Consider the following 16245-nt stretch of genomic DNA (forward strand, 5'->3'; position numbering starts at 1 on the left):
CACTTCGACATGTAATCCTTCTATCGGGAAAACGCCTTTGGTATTCTTCAACAGCAGCACGTGCATTGCCACCGCAAAATCCACACACAAAATGCATATCACAATATTCCACGTTTGAAAACACAAAAGGCATTTCAGCAACTTCGCACAATTAACCTACCACCCATTCAAAACGCGGCTGCAACGTATACTGAAGGGAACTTACAGCTAGTGTGAATCACCACACTCAAGGACAAACATAGATAAGACATGCCAGCTGACAGGTACAGTGCGTGGACTCGCCANTCAGGAACACCCTCCCGAAGTTTGGCACATTTCTCCTGAGACACCCTGTATATTAAACTGATTTTACCCTATTTAGCCACTGTAACTAAACAAATGATAACCAGAAAGTCTCTTACCTGAAATCTATTCCATCTATATGTTCATGGTAGTCCAAGAAAGGCTTAACACCATCCAGTACTCCTTCTGGTGTTTTGTCAACCTCATCAAAAAGAAATAATGACCTCCCACATTGACTCACATTTCCCCTGATCCAGTCACCTAGATGTATCTGAAAAGTAAATACTTCATTGGGTATAGAAGTTTTCCAACACAAGAAGAACAGTTTGAAGCATGCAGTCAATTGGGGTTGGGGGAGGATACTGTGATTTGTGGTGTAATTGTTGCCCAGAAAACAGGAGAGTAAGGAGTTAGGCTGGTCTCCATCCATTTCATGGTACTTACTATAAAACTTCACAAGACATTAGAAATAGAAGAATTTTTTTTTTATTACTTGAAGCCAGTGTTTCCATTTCAAAAATTATCATTTTAATTTCCTTCCTAAATCTAAGAAAATTGCTAGTGGCATTCTCATAGGCACCTGCAAGCCACTGAAGCATATATTTAGTATTGTTAAGTGTATAAATGTTGATGAGAAGACAGAAATTATCAAACTGACTATCTGCAAAAATGATAATTACGTTAAAGTATTTGGAATATACATCCCCCCCCCCAAAAAAAATCCTGCTCTTAGTTTCTTAGATGTTTAAAGACGAACCCTTGTTGCTGGAGGCTTCAATGCTTATTTCCATAATTAAGATACAAGAATGTTAATGAAGCAGGGAAAACAATGGATAAGATTTTATTTCACCAAATAATATTGAATTACATTACAAAAAGGAAGATACTCCTACACATCTCCATTATAATGGATTCACCACAAATCCAGATTTGTTTATTATGAATATGTAGTGTTGATGGTTGTATAATAGTACTATATCGAAAACATAAGCCTGTCTTGGTCATATCTATTGACAAGATTAAAAAATGACAGAGAAACAACAAGGAAAAAAGCAGAATTGTCAAACAACCCAACAAATGTGCAAACATGCAGAGAAAAAGCACCATTTCTTAAAAGAGAAATTGTTGCATCTAAGAATTAGACATTTCACAACTTTCTGAAAATCTGAATTCTAGAAAAGACAGTTCAAAAGTTCAGCTCACCACTGAAAAACAAATGTGATGTAAATAATAGAGAACCCATAAATCTTAAGAATTCACCTGAATATAAAGGCAACAAACAGCAAAGACTTCTACACATCTGCCAGTCATATTCTTAGATGTCTGAAGAAACATGATAAACATATGAAACACACTATAAAATAGAAATGTAGGAAAACAAATCAAGAGAACATCATTAATTCTAACTTTGAGCTTCATGAATTGACCCAAGCCAGATTCTGTGAAAACTAAGAAGAGCAAGGACAAGCATGGAGTGTGTCCTAGTGAATTGTAAAGATTGGAGGAAATTATGAAATAGACCTCCTTCAAGTATAAAAGAGAGAGAGAGAGAGACAAATTTATCAGTAATGAATTTGGCATCTTTGGAAACAATCCATATGCTATAAACTTAATGAGACTGGTTATGTATTTATACAGACAGCTCTCTCACAGACAAAAATCGAAATGCTGGAGAAAGAATTTACTGAAAATTGTTTAGTTTTTAGTTGGCTCTTGGAGAACACATCACCCACTTTCATGGTGGAGGAGGAGGAGGAGGAGGAGGAGGAGGAGGAGGAGAAGGAGAAGAAGAAGTGAACGCTACATTAATGCAACACTTTGATATAATATGGGTTCTTTGAAAAGGCTGTTATATTCAGTGATTCAATTTCTTATTTGCTCCACACACCAAGTATTTTCTCAAAGTTGTGCAAGTTTCTAAATAAGTTAGACCTGTCTGACAGGTTTTCATTACAACTAGTATTTGTACACGGCTTACTGTAAAGAAAGGAGTGTAAATATTTACCTTGTATATGTCAGTTTTACTCTTTAAGGGAAAATGAGTTCTTCCATTAAAGTAGTGCACATATTGGCTCTGAAGTCCAGATTTATACAAACTCTTTATAATAAACTGGCTGACAAAAGTCTTTCCACCTCCAGGTAAACCGTTGAAACTAAGAACCAAAGCCTTTCCAGGCGGAGGATCCTTGAAATGGGCTTTTATAGCCTGGGTAACAACATCACGTGCAATATGCTGACCAAATAGATGCTCTTTTAAAGATGATTCCAACACTGCAACACAGAGGAATAATGCATTTTTATCAGATCACCTGTATGGGAAATGAAAGAAACAGAATTGAATATAAAAAGTTGAATTTTTCAATTTGAGTTTACAGTGTTCATGTTCCCTTATCTCATGAAGGAGCAATACAACTTCTGAATTAACGAACAATTACCCTTACTGGTTATGGTTTTAACCTAGTGACACAAATTATTGCCTCATAGTTGACCAGACTACTTTGCTGCATTATTTTCAATTCAAACTTGGAGGTAAAATTAACATCGAAGAAAGCGGTCTTCTGGGATTTGGCACCGTGTATATGTGGTGTTAACCGACGTTTCGGAGGAACGTATCGCCTCCATCTTCAGGGTAGAAGGAAAAATATAAGAAATCCGCAAGCGAAGAGACTGTGAGAATCGGTAAAAACAGACTGGTGTTGGAAATATACACAGCTGTGTGAGAGCAGTGAAGGAAGGGGGGAAGGGCAAGTCTACAAGTGAAATCAGTGGGGTCGGAAGGAGCTGTGACAAGCAGGGTTTTGTGTTGGGGGAGAGAAAGGCAAGGTTAAAGGCTGGGCACTAACCCTTAAGCTGGGGNATTTCCAACACCAGTCTGCTTGTACCGGTTCTCACGGTCTCTTCGCTTGCGGATTTCTTATATTTTTCCTTCTACCCTGAAGATGGAGACGATACGTTCCTCCGAAACGTCGGTTAACACCACATACACACGGTGCCAAATCCCAAAAGACTGCTTTCTTCATAGTCACCGCCATGAAAACCTCAAATCTTACAAACTTAACATTATTTAGATCTTGATTCAAATCTCCCTTATAAGATTCTCCTGACATCATTTATATTTCAAATGTTGTGTCAAAAACAGGCATAATCCCTGACAAATTCACAGGACATAAAAGCAACATAATTATATTTAGATCAGTCTTCTTCTCCATTTATGAAGTGCCAGATGACAATCTGCCGGTCACGGTAGCTGAGCGGCCTAAGGCATGTACTGTCTTCGCTTGCTTGGAAGCCAGAATTGTGGGTTCGAATCCCACTCAGGGCATGGATGTTTGGGGTGGGTGGGTGGCTTGGTGCGTGCGTGCATGCACGCACCCGCATTTTCCTGTGTTTAGGTAGAGGCCTTGCGACGAGCTGATCCCCTGTCCAAGGAGTCCTACCATCTATAAAAATGATCACGAAACTGAGAAATCAGGCCTATGCTTCAGAGTGGTACCAAGAAGGTTGGCGGGGTAGATGACAATCTCTTTGGGGAGTTTGAAATGTATAAATTTAAGATTTTCTCTATGAACTGCAGTGTGGCTCCAGCCTCAAATATTTGAGATCAGTGACTGAAGTGAGCCTACAAGAGAATGCAATTATGGGGAAAAGTATTTTTGGGTATGGAACACATTGCCAGAAAGAAGAAAGTAAGCATACATAATTTCACTTGGTTGCATGTGGAAGGAAATAGATTCACAAATCCAGAATCCTTTTGAATCAAAAATGGCAGAACATATTGTAACATGTTGCGCAACGGAGAACCCCTCCCTACCCAGCAGCAACGTGGCAACTCAGGCCACAGGCGCGTGGCGGTAACGTAGCGCTCCCTCCCACCCCTCCGCGGTGACGTAACGCGCAACGCTACGTACCCGTAATCAACTTCCTACTGTGATGTGGAACACAACAGGCACCACTGCGGCTATATAAGGGAACTGCACAGCAGCTACCAGTTGGTTGTACTGTGACAGCCACCAAGTTATAAGGTAACAGTCGCCGAGCCGAGTGGACATATAGCAACAGTCGCCGAGTCGAGTTATAACGTGGCCATCGCCGAAGATAGTTCTGAGCAAGCCTACGAGTTAGTGTGTTATCAACAGTTCTCCAGTCAGCCAACTACAGTTGGAGTATAGCAGCCGTCGCGGAAAGAAGAACCGGACGTGTGTGTGATTGTGTAATTGGGAGCGTGTGATACAGTGATCCATAGCTCCCCTACTGTCAACGTGTATACTACTGAAGACAGAGTGAACTGATTTGCGCATAGGGTTATAAATCGTGAAACCCCGCAACAGTGTTAACAGATTAATGCGATTAGGGTTATAAAGTGTGAAACCCCGCAACTGTGTGATAAGTAATTGTAGCCGTTACTTGTAGATTGTTAAATAAACCAATTAACCATCTCTACGGCGTCTTCAGTAACGAAAAGACGTTACACTATGATGGCTTGAGGACAGCAAAAGTGAACATGAACTGCAAACATTATCCAAATCCTACACGGAAGATCTATCATAGTGGCACTACATGTTTCTAAACAATGACCAGGTATGAGACTTGAGGTTTTCAATGGTAAAAGTTTAAATTGTAGTCTTCTGGGTTGTCAATCTTCGTAGCTAGATGACACCAGTATCCTCACCAAAAATATCCAGTTGCTTGGAGTGCACTACCAGGGACATGAGAGAAATCGAACTCCACCCTAAGAACATAAATATGGAAGGCTGTTTCTCTTTGAGCAGGTTATGGAAATTCATATGTTACATTTGGGATCTTCATAATAGTAGCTGTGTAGCTATCTGATAGAATATAATGCACATCCAGTTAAGAAATCCTCACCAGACAGCCATGGCAGAGCAGAGCATCAACTATGGATGCCACACAGCTCCATAACACCAGCATCCTCTCCACCAAATGAAGATACATGGAGGTAACTTGACATTTGATTGTATGAACAGGAAGGATGGCTTCTGCCTAAGCACCTCATGGAAACCTCTCATCTGCTCTCTTAGTCTGTAAGGCTTCCAAATAGACTCTCTGGATTGGTTCACCATGGGGCCACTTACACCTGAGCACATTGCGCTCATCAGTTCACTGACTCTGTCCCCTCTATGGAAATGAAAGTTTACTAATTTAATTAGAAAAGAAATACCTATAATTATGATTTGATTGCATAAAAATGCCTACAACTGTACTTGCACCTCACTTTTATGGCCATGGCTACTGTACACACTGGTAAGAGTATGAAATAAATTTCATATGTAATATCTTTGGGTGTTGTCTACTAGGTATGCAGTAGGAAACAGAAGAAATGGGATAGTTATATTTTTACACACATAAAGTAACAGTACATTTTATTAATCAAATTCTTAAACTCAATATCAACATTTTCATGCATGAATTTAAAATTTTCCATATGTTACATCCAGCAAAAGAAGTCTTACTTGTCAAATTATGTGGTATCTCATAACAGCACTCCCCCAAAATGCAGAACATTTTATTCCAGTTTGCAGAGAACATTGATCCTGCTCCAACACCGATTCCTGTTACACTCAGAGGATCAAAACTTGCTATGGTACCTGTCCATAGGAGGGTGATGAATAAATGTATTATTTTCCAATCACAAATCATTCTCTGAAAGAAAGAAAGAAATGTCATTTTGCAGTGATTTGTCATATGTTGTTACAAAATAACAGGGAAAGCTATAAAGTCATTACATATTCAGTATTCAGTATTGAGGGGGTGTGTTTCCCCATGCACTTACACTAGTTATTGGTCCATTGTGCGTCCCCCTTTAATTTCCACTGTCTCCATACCCTACCGGTACTGGTGCTTGCTATCAGCCCCTTTCTGCCAGCGAGGTTCCGATCCTCTACTGGCACTGGTATCTAATAGTTAGTCCCTTTCTGTCAGAGAGGTTGCCCCTCCTCTGGCAGTGGTACCTAATACTTCCCCATCTACTGGAGGCATTGGAAACTACTTTGGCCAAATTTAGCTCAGAGGTCTCCTAGAGACATGAGGTTCTTTTATGTGCCGTAAATCTATGACACGGGACCCACGGCTTAAAGTCCCTCCCGGAGGACTTGTTCCCTGAATTTTTCTGCCCTTAAAAATTCGACGACCTCCGCCGGGTATTTGAACCCGCGTACTACGAGTCATGAGGTGGGAATGTTACCTCTAGACTATGGAGGCTGCTTCACGCGACTATTAGTACCAACAATGTCCTACAGCACCAGTGTCCCCATAAAGGACAAAAAGTACAAAAACACATTACATATATACACACCATTCAGACACGGCCTCAGCGGCCGACGCACTGATCCCTAGTGTAAAGACCATCAGCGACACACCGGTCGACAACCTCCTCACAGAGTTCCCAGACCTGGCCCGCCCAGCCGGAGTCCAGCGCGAGGTATGACACAATACTGTCCACCACATCAGGACTGTACCTAGCCCACCAGTAACCTGCCGACCTAGGTGACTGGCACAGGACTGGCTTGCTATCCTAAAAGCCAAGTTCGACGCCATGTTGTGGGATGGTACAGCTCGCCGTTCAGAGAGTTCCTGATCCTCGGCACTACACATCGTGCCCAAGAAAGACAACGTTTGGCGTCCATGCGGCGATTACAGAGCGCTGAACTCCCGAACAATCCCTGACTGTTACCCTGTCCGCCATATCCATGACTACTCCCACCAGCTTTTCCAAAACTGACCTGGTGAGAGCCTACAATCAAATCCCTGTCCACCCTGAAGACATACAGAAGACTACCATCACCACTCCAGTCGGCCTCTTCAAATTCCCATTCATGTCATTCGGCCTGCACAACGCTGCCCAGACCTTCCAGCGTTTCATGGACGACATTCTACGGGGATTTGACTTCTGCTTCGTATACTTAGATGACATCCTTGTCTTCTCCCGGTCACTCAAAGAGCACGAACACCTACATGCTCTCTTCAACCAACTACAGAGGTAAGGGATCATTATCAAGCCGTCAAAGTGCGTCTTCAGAGCACCCAAGGGTTCCGAACCACTGGAAGACCGAGTGGCCCATCTCCAGGACTGTCCCCCTCCGAAGACCACCAGTCAGCTCCGACGATTCCTAGGCATGCTGAACATGCCTTCCCAAGCAAAATAACTAATTGCAGTTCCTCTAACTCCTATCCAGCTACAGTACAAGCCAAATGTTAAATTCTCTGATACATGTACCGTACCACGAGGAAAGGCAATAAGTGTCTTCTACAGAACTGAGGGTACCATCTAATATAAGGAAATACTGGAGACAGCTCCTGGCATTGTTAGACCTGCTATAAATCACAATTTACAGACACAGTGCCTGGAATAGTAAAATCTGATACTGCCAAGAGAGGCAGAAGGGGATATTCTGTTCACAATAAGGTGGATATACAAGTGAGTACACTTCACAAGTGATACTCTGAAGATTTCCTTGACAGATAGAGGGTTACCAGACCCAAGATAAACACACTACTTTCAGCAGCACTGCAGTTACATGGGATGAGGAAGTAAAGCCATCATAATTGAAGTTGGCAGGTTAGTTCTTTATAAAACAATATTAATAATGGTGGTATTAACTATTAATAAGCATGGATAGATTATTTGTGTGGCAGTGAGAATGCATCTGAAGTACATGATCTCTGGATGCTGCCTGTTTAGTAAGTGTATTTTGCTACAAGTATTATGTTTTTGGACAATATCCATTGTCTTCTCTATTTTTAAAAAACCGTCCTGTTTCTTTTTCAAAACACAACGTTTCGGAGACTGGATTCTGTCCCCGTCCTCAGGTAAAACCTACTCAGTTGGGTCCTATAGAGCTAGCCCCTATCTCTGGAGATATAATATCTATTGGACCCAACTGAGTAGGTTTTACCTGAGGACGGGGACAGAATCCAGTCTCTGTAACGTTGTGTTTTGGAAAATAAACAGGACAATTTTTTAAAAAAATAGACAAGATGACGAATAATGTCCAAAAACATAATACTTGCAGCAATATACCACCGGCACAAACTTTTAGATCTTAAGTGTATTTTGTTTTTCAAATTGGAACTGTATGCAAGCTGGAAGTTTGGTGAAACAGAACATCACATTGCACATGTTGTCTCTTGTAGCCAGAACTCTTTGTTCTGAACATCCAGAAGCCTCCACTCATAGTCTGGGGGTAAAAAGCACACTGGTTCTAAGCATCTGACTTTTAAGTGTGGTTAGTCCAAAAATATGGCAAGGGATACCTTTCTACACCTCTATCATAGAGTTTGTATCCCTGCAACTCACATAATCAAGTTTTACATAAAAATGATACTGGGTAAGCTATGCTTAGAAGATAACTGAGATATGGCTAATACAAATGATATGACTACTATTGATTTAGGTGATAGAAAAGCTGTCAGCAAATTCAATCAAGCATGAGAATGGTTGCCGGTCACTGTAGCCGAGCGGTCTAAGGCATGCACTGTCCTCGCTCTCTCGGAAACCGAGATCGTGGGTTCGAATCCCACTCAGGGCATGGATGTTTGCGTGCGTTTTTCTGTGTTTGTCTACAGGTAAAGGCCTTGCGACGAGCTGATCACTCACCCAAGGAGTCCTATCGTATGTGTAAGATCTAGTAAACCGAAGTGAAACGGAGAGTTTCATGGAGGTAGGCCTAGGCCCAAATTGGGGCTGTAGCGCCACAGGAAAAAAAAATGAGAATGGTTAGCATAGATTACTAAGTAATAACGTTGGTCTGTCTGGTGTTGTAGCAACAAGTATATATTATATGCTATGTCAGCAGTGAAAAACTGCCTTACAGCCATGCGGCTGAATATTATCTGGTACAATCTTACTCAGTAATAGTAACGTACGGAATAAAATCAATTCAGTTCTAAAAGAATTCATATATAATGTCCATAAACAAAGATGGTACACTTACAAATCATTATTTTTTTGTACAATCACATTTTTCATTGTAACACATGTAAACCTGTCAACATGATGGTTAGTTAAATCATATTTTTGGAAGAAAACCAATTAACACTTTGGTGACAATACGATTATTTACGAATAATGCGTGTGAAAATGCCAGCACCGGTACGCTTCCGGATCCGTTCGGGTTTTCAGTAACGTGTACTTATTACAAATAATTTTCATTATATATTACCTCGTAACTGCCACATAACCTTTCCTATACACGTTTCCACCCACTCTAATCGATATCCAAAGAACGTCGTATTCCATCTGCATTGGCAAGAAAGCACTGAGCGCAAGCAATCCTAGGCTCTCAGGTGCTCAGGTGCGTGTTATTGTACAACAGCTGATTTGCGTGTGACCTTGGAGAATTGGCGTCTTCTAGGAAGTATGTGGTGTATGTATTTTTGGTGAGAGGAATATATAAAAAGAGCATATCGCAGCAGTAGAGGACATCATAATGCGTCTAGTGTGTTTCTAAAAATAATCGTTCGAACTCACGAGCTATTGTGCAGTCGTAATGGTGCAGTGTTACAGAGAATGCAAAGAGGGTATGATATTTTTTGTTCTTAAGACGTTAAGTTGTTCTTAACACACATTTGATATATCAAGACAATGAAAACAAAGTTTAAACAAGTGTTGCCAGTGCGGAAAGGATCAGTTCTTTTAACTGAACGACCATTTGTTTATATACTGAAATCTAAACTGAGAGGAGACCGGTGTGACAATTGCTTCAGAAGGTGAGTTGATTGCTTTCAGTTGAATAAAATTTTCTAGACTCTTCAATTGTAAGTTAATCCTATGATATACTTATTATTAAAGCAAAATCAGGCCTGAGACTTAGTAGTGATAAAATCCCACCTATAGTCTGTTTCCAGAAATTATTTTATTTATTTGTTGTTTACATTTCTCGTTCTTGAAAAACACGATTCAGATCAGGACGAAGTAACAGAACGGGGAGAATGCTGCACAGTGAGAAGCCACGTATTATTCCAAAGTTAACCACATAAATCTGTTCTCAACCACCCATAATATGTGTGAATACATATAAAAGACCAATTTTCACACCCATACTAACATAAGATAATAGTTTTGTGTATTTTAATTTTGCGTTTTGTAGATAGGAGACAAGAAAACAAAATATTCTGAAGTGAATGGTACCATGTTTTAGTCTTTAATGTGCTGCTTACAAGATTGATATTAGCGATTAGTTCTTTGTGCAGTTTAAAGAATGCTTTTCTTAACCATAAAATGATGCCCATAGGTATTTGATTTGGACCAGTCTCATAAATTTCACATAGAGAATTCTTGCCTGCCTCGATGGTCACCCAGCATTTGTGCCAGTTAAAAGAATCTGCAACCTTAGGAAAGTTAGTCAGAAAACTCAGTTTACTCATTTATTCCTGGTAGTTATTATCCATGAGACAGCTAATAACTAATAGGATTAAATAAATGATGTGCTACAGAATGCTATGATACAATATTCATTTTATTCATCTGTAAGCTCTTAACATATCCTGTATGGATTTCTTTGGTAACAGATCACATCTGATCAATACAGGTGATTGTTAGGAAAGATATTGATTCCAGTCAAAATTCAAACTTTTATGCTGTAATCAGTATTATAACTACAGTCTCTTTGGTACCATTGGGGGCACGCGGTAGCGTAGTTGGTTGAGGTACTATGATACAAGCCGTAAGGTTGCGGGATAGAATCCCGATGGGGTGGATTTTTTCAGTTTACCTAATTCTTCCAACCACACTATGGCCCTGGGGTCAACTCAGTATCCAACAAAATGAGTACCAGGAATATTCTTGGGGGTAAAGGGTGGCCAGTGTGTAAGGCTGACAAGCTCAGCACCATCTGTGAGCTGATTGTCTAGAAAATGTGGGAGCCTCAACGTCTCACAACTCTATGGGTCTCCAGGACCTCTTACAGGGATACCTTTACTTTACTATGCTACCATTGTGCTGTGTACTTACACCTGAAATGCCATCTGTAGATTTTCAAATACATTGCACTTAAATGCTGTAATGCCAAATGTCTCATCACAAATCTGTATGCCAGAGTGTGATAACATTCAGACAGGAGTCAAATTAAGGTCAACAGAGCCAGTCATATTGATGGAAGTCATGAAACTGCAGAGGGAAGAAACTGATTTTGAAAGTCACCATGTAAGCATTGCAGAGACCTCCCTGACTTTCTGTTTTCTGCTGTTGAACACGATCATGTGAGTCCTGTATTTAATCTTCTGCTAGTCTTCATGATTAAATAATTTTCATTCTTGGACCAATTGCAGAATACTCTCTCCAGTGTGTCCTTGATCTGCCTCTTCCGTCCAGTAAATTAAGTATTTACTCTTCCAGAAAAAGACTGTTAAAGTGTTCAGGGTGTCAGTATGTTTACTACTGTAATCGAGATTGTCAGAAGGAATCCTGGGCTGACCATAAGCAGGAATGCAGCAACTTACGAAGAGTATCACCGAGGATTGTTCCAGATGCTGCCCGGCTTTTGGCTAGGATTATATTCAAGTTACAGGTACATCTTGTTTCCTAGCAATATGGAACAAAGTCCTTCTCCACTGGTCAAGAAAGTATATGCTGTGTTCAGGAGAGCCCACCATGTGACCCTCTCCTGAGCCATATGAATCCATGTTCATATCTTCTTTCTTTACCTTCTTGCTTTTGCTGTTTGGTGACGCTGTCAGTATCGAGAATATTCAGCATTGGTGGTATGATGATTAATGAATATATGTCGGTTAGTGGAATGAAGTGATTTTCATACCCTATTCCTCTGAGAGCAGCTTAATATTATCCTCCCATCTATTCCTAGGTCTCCCAAGTGATCCATTGACTTCATGTTTACTGACTAAAATTGTGTCTTATTGCCCATTTCTCCTGCGTTTTCAATGTGCCTCATCTATTTCATGTATAGTAAAGGTATGACTTGGGAGACCTAAAGATAGATCTCAAGATAATATTAAAATGGATGAGAGCTGGTGTAGCTCAGTCAGTATAGTGACTGTGCTATGGCCTGGATGACCAGAGAATCAAAGTTTGATTCTTGGCAGGTGCAGGGGATTTCTTTCTTCCCCACCTGTCCTGACAGCCTCTGAGGCCCACCTGGCTTCCTGTTCGTTGGGTACTGGAGTCATCTACAGGGGTAAAGTGGCCAGGGTATGGCGTTTACTGCTCACCTCTCTCTAATGCCAAGGTTAAGAATGCATAGAGCCAAACTTCTGCTCCCCACACATATTCATGGCATGATGCTTGATCATGGAGCGATCATGGCTCAGTTGGTGTAGTGACAGACTAGGGACTGAACTGCCAGGGTTCGATTTTCAGCAAGAGCAAGAATATTTTCTGTACTCCACAGTGTTGAGAGTCCACCCAGCGGGTGTCAGAGGCTCTTTCCTGGGGTGTTATGTAGCAGAGTGTGAAGCACAAAGATAACTTTATCACTTACCTTTCATCCATGAAGAAGTAAGGTGGTAGGATGTGGACTAGATTTCTTTGTCTCAGGATAGGGATTGGCGGTAGGTTTTTGTGAACACAGTAATGGACCTTTGGGTTTCATAAAAGATTTGGAAATTTTTGAGTATCTGAGGTACTCCCACTTCTCAAGAAAGACTGTTCCATTCAGTTGGTTTAGTGCAATATAGTTTTATCAGTTATTAATATAAGACTTGTAATTGTAATTGTTTATGTAGAAGTAAAGTTAAGAGGACACTGTATGTCAGCAAAAACATTAGTAATGCAAAGTTCTCACTACATTTATTCTGATGTGACTGGATAGAACCCCCCCAAAAAGTATATTTGAAGTTAATTAAATCTTCAACTTTTGGTATATAAGTTTTAAGAAGTGAATTGCATCACTTCTCCTGTTTTTGTTGACTGGGTTCTTCACGCTGCCAGTGGTGAAAGCAATAACTCAAGTTGTGTCCATGTCATTATGTGATAAATTCTTTTTGCATAGGAAAGTTGTCTGTGTAAAAGTGACCACATGCAAGTTACCTAATGTAGATAAGTCAGAAATTTTGTTAGTACTTTCTTTTTCACTAAAATATTTTGAAATGTCAGTATTTGGAGTGCAGTAGAAGTGAAATGAGGTACTTCAAGGATAAATTAAAATCAGAATGAGTGGAAGTGATTGGAATGAAGGCTGCAATATTAATTTTACTCTTAACTGTGTTCAGATTGTTTACTCATATATTTTATGTGTTGCATATGACCGGTTGGAGGCATGCAGTAGCATAGCTGGTTGAGGCACTATGCTACAAGCTGGAGGGTCGCGGATTCGATTCCCAATGAGGTCATTGGATTATTCAGTTGACCTAACCCTTCCAGCCACACTATTGCCCTGAGGTTGACTCAGCCTCTAACAGAAATGAGTACTAGGATTCTTCCTGGGGATAGAGGGCAGCTGGCTCATAAGGCTGACAGCCTAACCACTGTCTTGGAGTTGACTGTCAAGAAAATGTGGGAGGTTTGAGGTCTCACCACCCTATGGGCCTCCGAGGCCTGTTAGAGGCATAGGGTGTTACCTAGCGTTAGATTTGTTTATGTGACTGATCAGATTTGATGTATGGAAACAGGGCTCCAGCAATATAACTTAAATGTGCTTAACACTTTTCAGAATTAGTTTGTTGATAGTTTCACATTGTTTTTCACAGAAATGCTTTTATGTCTGCCGCTACCTTTTGTTAAATTGCCTCTGATGAGTGTATTTCTGGAACTCTGATGGAAGTCTGCTATTAAATATGTAGAAGAGTAGAGATTAAGAAATATTTTGGCTAGAAGGAGCACACTGTTCCTAACTATTAGTTCCTTGTATGGAAGTCATTTACAAATTACAAATCTATACTCTGTATCACCTAATACTTGATCAATATAGAGCATTGCTAAGAAATAAACTTTAAAGGAAACACATCTTATCAAGAGAATTGAAAAATGAATGTGGTGATCAAAATAGAAGTCACAGAAGCAGGAAGACTGTGATTAGAAGTGCAGAGAATTAGTTAAGTACATGGACAAATTTACCTTTACTTTATTGTATAGAATCTTAATATAGGGAGATAAAACATAAATGATGTAGTGTAATTTGACTGCATAATTTATGCACTGTCATTTTTCATTGTAAAATGTATGAAAGAAAGAGCATTTGTTTAAATAATGCATGTTTTGGAAATATTTTTATAAATGCTTTTGTATGTTCTACATTTATAGAGAGGAGGTGACTTAGAGAAAGGTTATTATTCAGAAACAGGCTTCAGAAAATTCAAAGATCTCATGTCACGTGAGTAGTTTATTGATGCATATGTATGTTGTTTGTAAATGCAGAAATTATTACATTTGTTTCCATCTCCCTACAATATCTTAGTCCCTAGTCTAGGGTCTTCTTTGACTCATATTCTGCCTCCAAGTTGAAGAACAACTCTCACTGCTGGCTGGCCACAGCTTCATAGCTTGTGTATTTGCAAATCATACTTCCAGTTATGTCATTTTGCAGCAGTTCTCCATATATTGCCATCCATGTTCCATAGCTGGAGATTATTGTGAATTTGTTCAGTTAAATTGTTTGCTTGGTTTGGGAAAGCCAGAAGAGTAATGTGTTGATTTTTAGGGTTAGCAAATGGTAAGCATTCCCCACATTTAATGTGCTCTTAAAATCTATTCACATAAACTTCTAACACTGCCTGATATCACAGTAGCTGCATTTTCCATCTCTTCATTGATTCAGTAGTCTGACGCTGGCAAGTTTGGTTAGATCTTGGAGGATATTAATTCTTAAACAAGCCACTAGGATCTCAGTCACACAAGTAAATGTTGTTTGATGTACCACACTCCTGAGGCTACATAGTTGACCTCAAATAATCCATGTCAATGGAAGCAGGAGTAGCTTCCAGAATTTCATAAGTTGGAATTCTATTCAAACAACATGCAACTTGCAACCCAGCATGTTCTCAATGATATATCCTAATTGTTAGTTTTGATAGATATTTAATTTAGTTTAAGCATTTTTGGCTTCAGTATTTCACATAACAAATAAACAGACTTACTAATTAACTAAGTAGCTAGGCATCTCACTTGCTCACACACTCAGTTACTTCAGGAGCAGATTACTCTATTTAAGTTTGTTATTTAATGACATTGAGACCGTATATATAGTGCTTATGAAGCTAGTAGCCAATCAGCCATTCAAGACATTTCCTGCTTTTTATGGAACCCAGAGTTTTCTTACAGCATTCATAAGAGCCCACCATTGGTACTATTCTGAACCAGATGAATCCAGTCCATACCCTCCCTTCCTACTTCTTCGAAATCCTCTCACCTTTACCTAGGTCTTTCAGGTGGTGTCTGCTCCTCAGGCTTTATGACCAGTAGTTTGTATGCATATCCTGTCTCTCAGATGCACATGCTGTGTCCCACCCAGCTCATCCTTTACGTGATCTTCCTAATAATATTTTGGGAAGATTGTGTGGTATTATCCAGTCTCCTTTCCATCGACTCAATTATGTAAGAGAATTCAGTAGTAGTTTCTTCTTTATTAAAAATGTGAATAATTTTTATTTGACCTGAAGACGGGGACAAAATTTTTCTGTGAAATGTTGGTATTCACTTAGAAAACAATTCAATGTCAACTCAGAAGAACACAGTCTGAAAATTTCCATTTTTTTTTTTCCAGATTACTCAGATTTGAAGCAGGATCAAAAAAGGATGGAGCATTTCACTTCCTTGTATGGAGTTTTAATTGATTTTATTGGGGAGAGTAATTTGCCAAACTCAGCAGAACTGATGGGAATTTATGGTAGGGTAAGTATGGTAGGAATTACATTAGTACAGTCAACTCTCGATTATCCGGGGGCGGATTAACCGGTTTGCGGCTTAACCGGGGCTACTGAGGCTTTTTTGAGGCTTATATGTTGTTTAATATTCATTCACTTTTGTTTCACATGATGAGTTGTAACGCTATTTTC

General features: G+C 39.8%; 2 protein-coding genes across 5 annotated transcripts in view; one reads left to right on the forward strand and one right to left on the reverse strand.

Annotated features, from left to right (window-relative positions):
- LOC111865154 (torsin-1A) overlaps nucleotides 1-9561 on the reverse strand; it is a 21367-nt gene extending 11806 nt beyond the window's left edge. For 3 of the 4 annotated variants that reach the window (XR_002842931.1, XR_002842930.1, XM_023852926.1), the window contains exons 1-4: nucleotides 9462-9561; nucleotides 5754-5943; nucleotides 2288-2553; nucleotides 402-553 (exon numbers count right to left, since the gene is read on the reverse strand). Coding sequence is in view for 1 of the 4 variants with exons in the window: in XM_023852926.1 (XP_023708694.1) it covers nucleotides 402-553; nucleotides 2288-2553; nucleotides 5754-5940 (605 nt within the window). In the remaining 3 variants the exon portion in view is untranslated. Of the gene's footprint in view, nucleotides 1-401; nucleotides 554-2287; nucleotides 2554-5753; nucleotides 5944-9233; nucleotides 9423-9461 lie in introns of those variants that run through there. The other variant, XR_002842932.2, reaches the window with a different exon arrangement.
- Nucleotides 9562-9629: 68 nt separating this feature from the next.
- The window catches only part of LOC111865153 (histone-lysine N-methyltransferase SMYD3), a 21745-nt gene continuing 15129 nt past the window's right edge, over nucleotides 9630-16245 (forward strand). Inside the window, exons 1-4 of the mRNA XM_023852925.2 lie at nucleotides 9630-10008; nucleotides 11636-11807; nucleotides 14495-14564; nucleotides 15954-16081. Coding sequence (XP_023708693.1) covers nucleotides 9884-10008; nucleotides 11636-11807; nucleotides 14495-14564; nucleotides 15954-16081 — 495 coding nt within the window. The 5' untranslated portion in view covers nucleotides 9630-9883. The remainder of the gene's footprint in view (nucleotides 10009-11635; nucleotides 11808-14494; nucleotides 14565-15953; nucleotides 16082-16245) is intronic.

Source organism: Cryptotermes secundus, unplaced genomic scaffold (genome assembly GCF_002891405.2).
Source record: "Cryptotermes secundus unplaced genomic scaffold, Csec_1.0 scaffold178, whole genome shotgun sequence".
NCBI classification, from domain to species: domain Eukaryota; kingdom Metazoa; phylum Arthropoda; class Insecta; order Blattodea; family Kalotermitidae; genus Cryptotermes; species Cryptotermes secundus.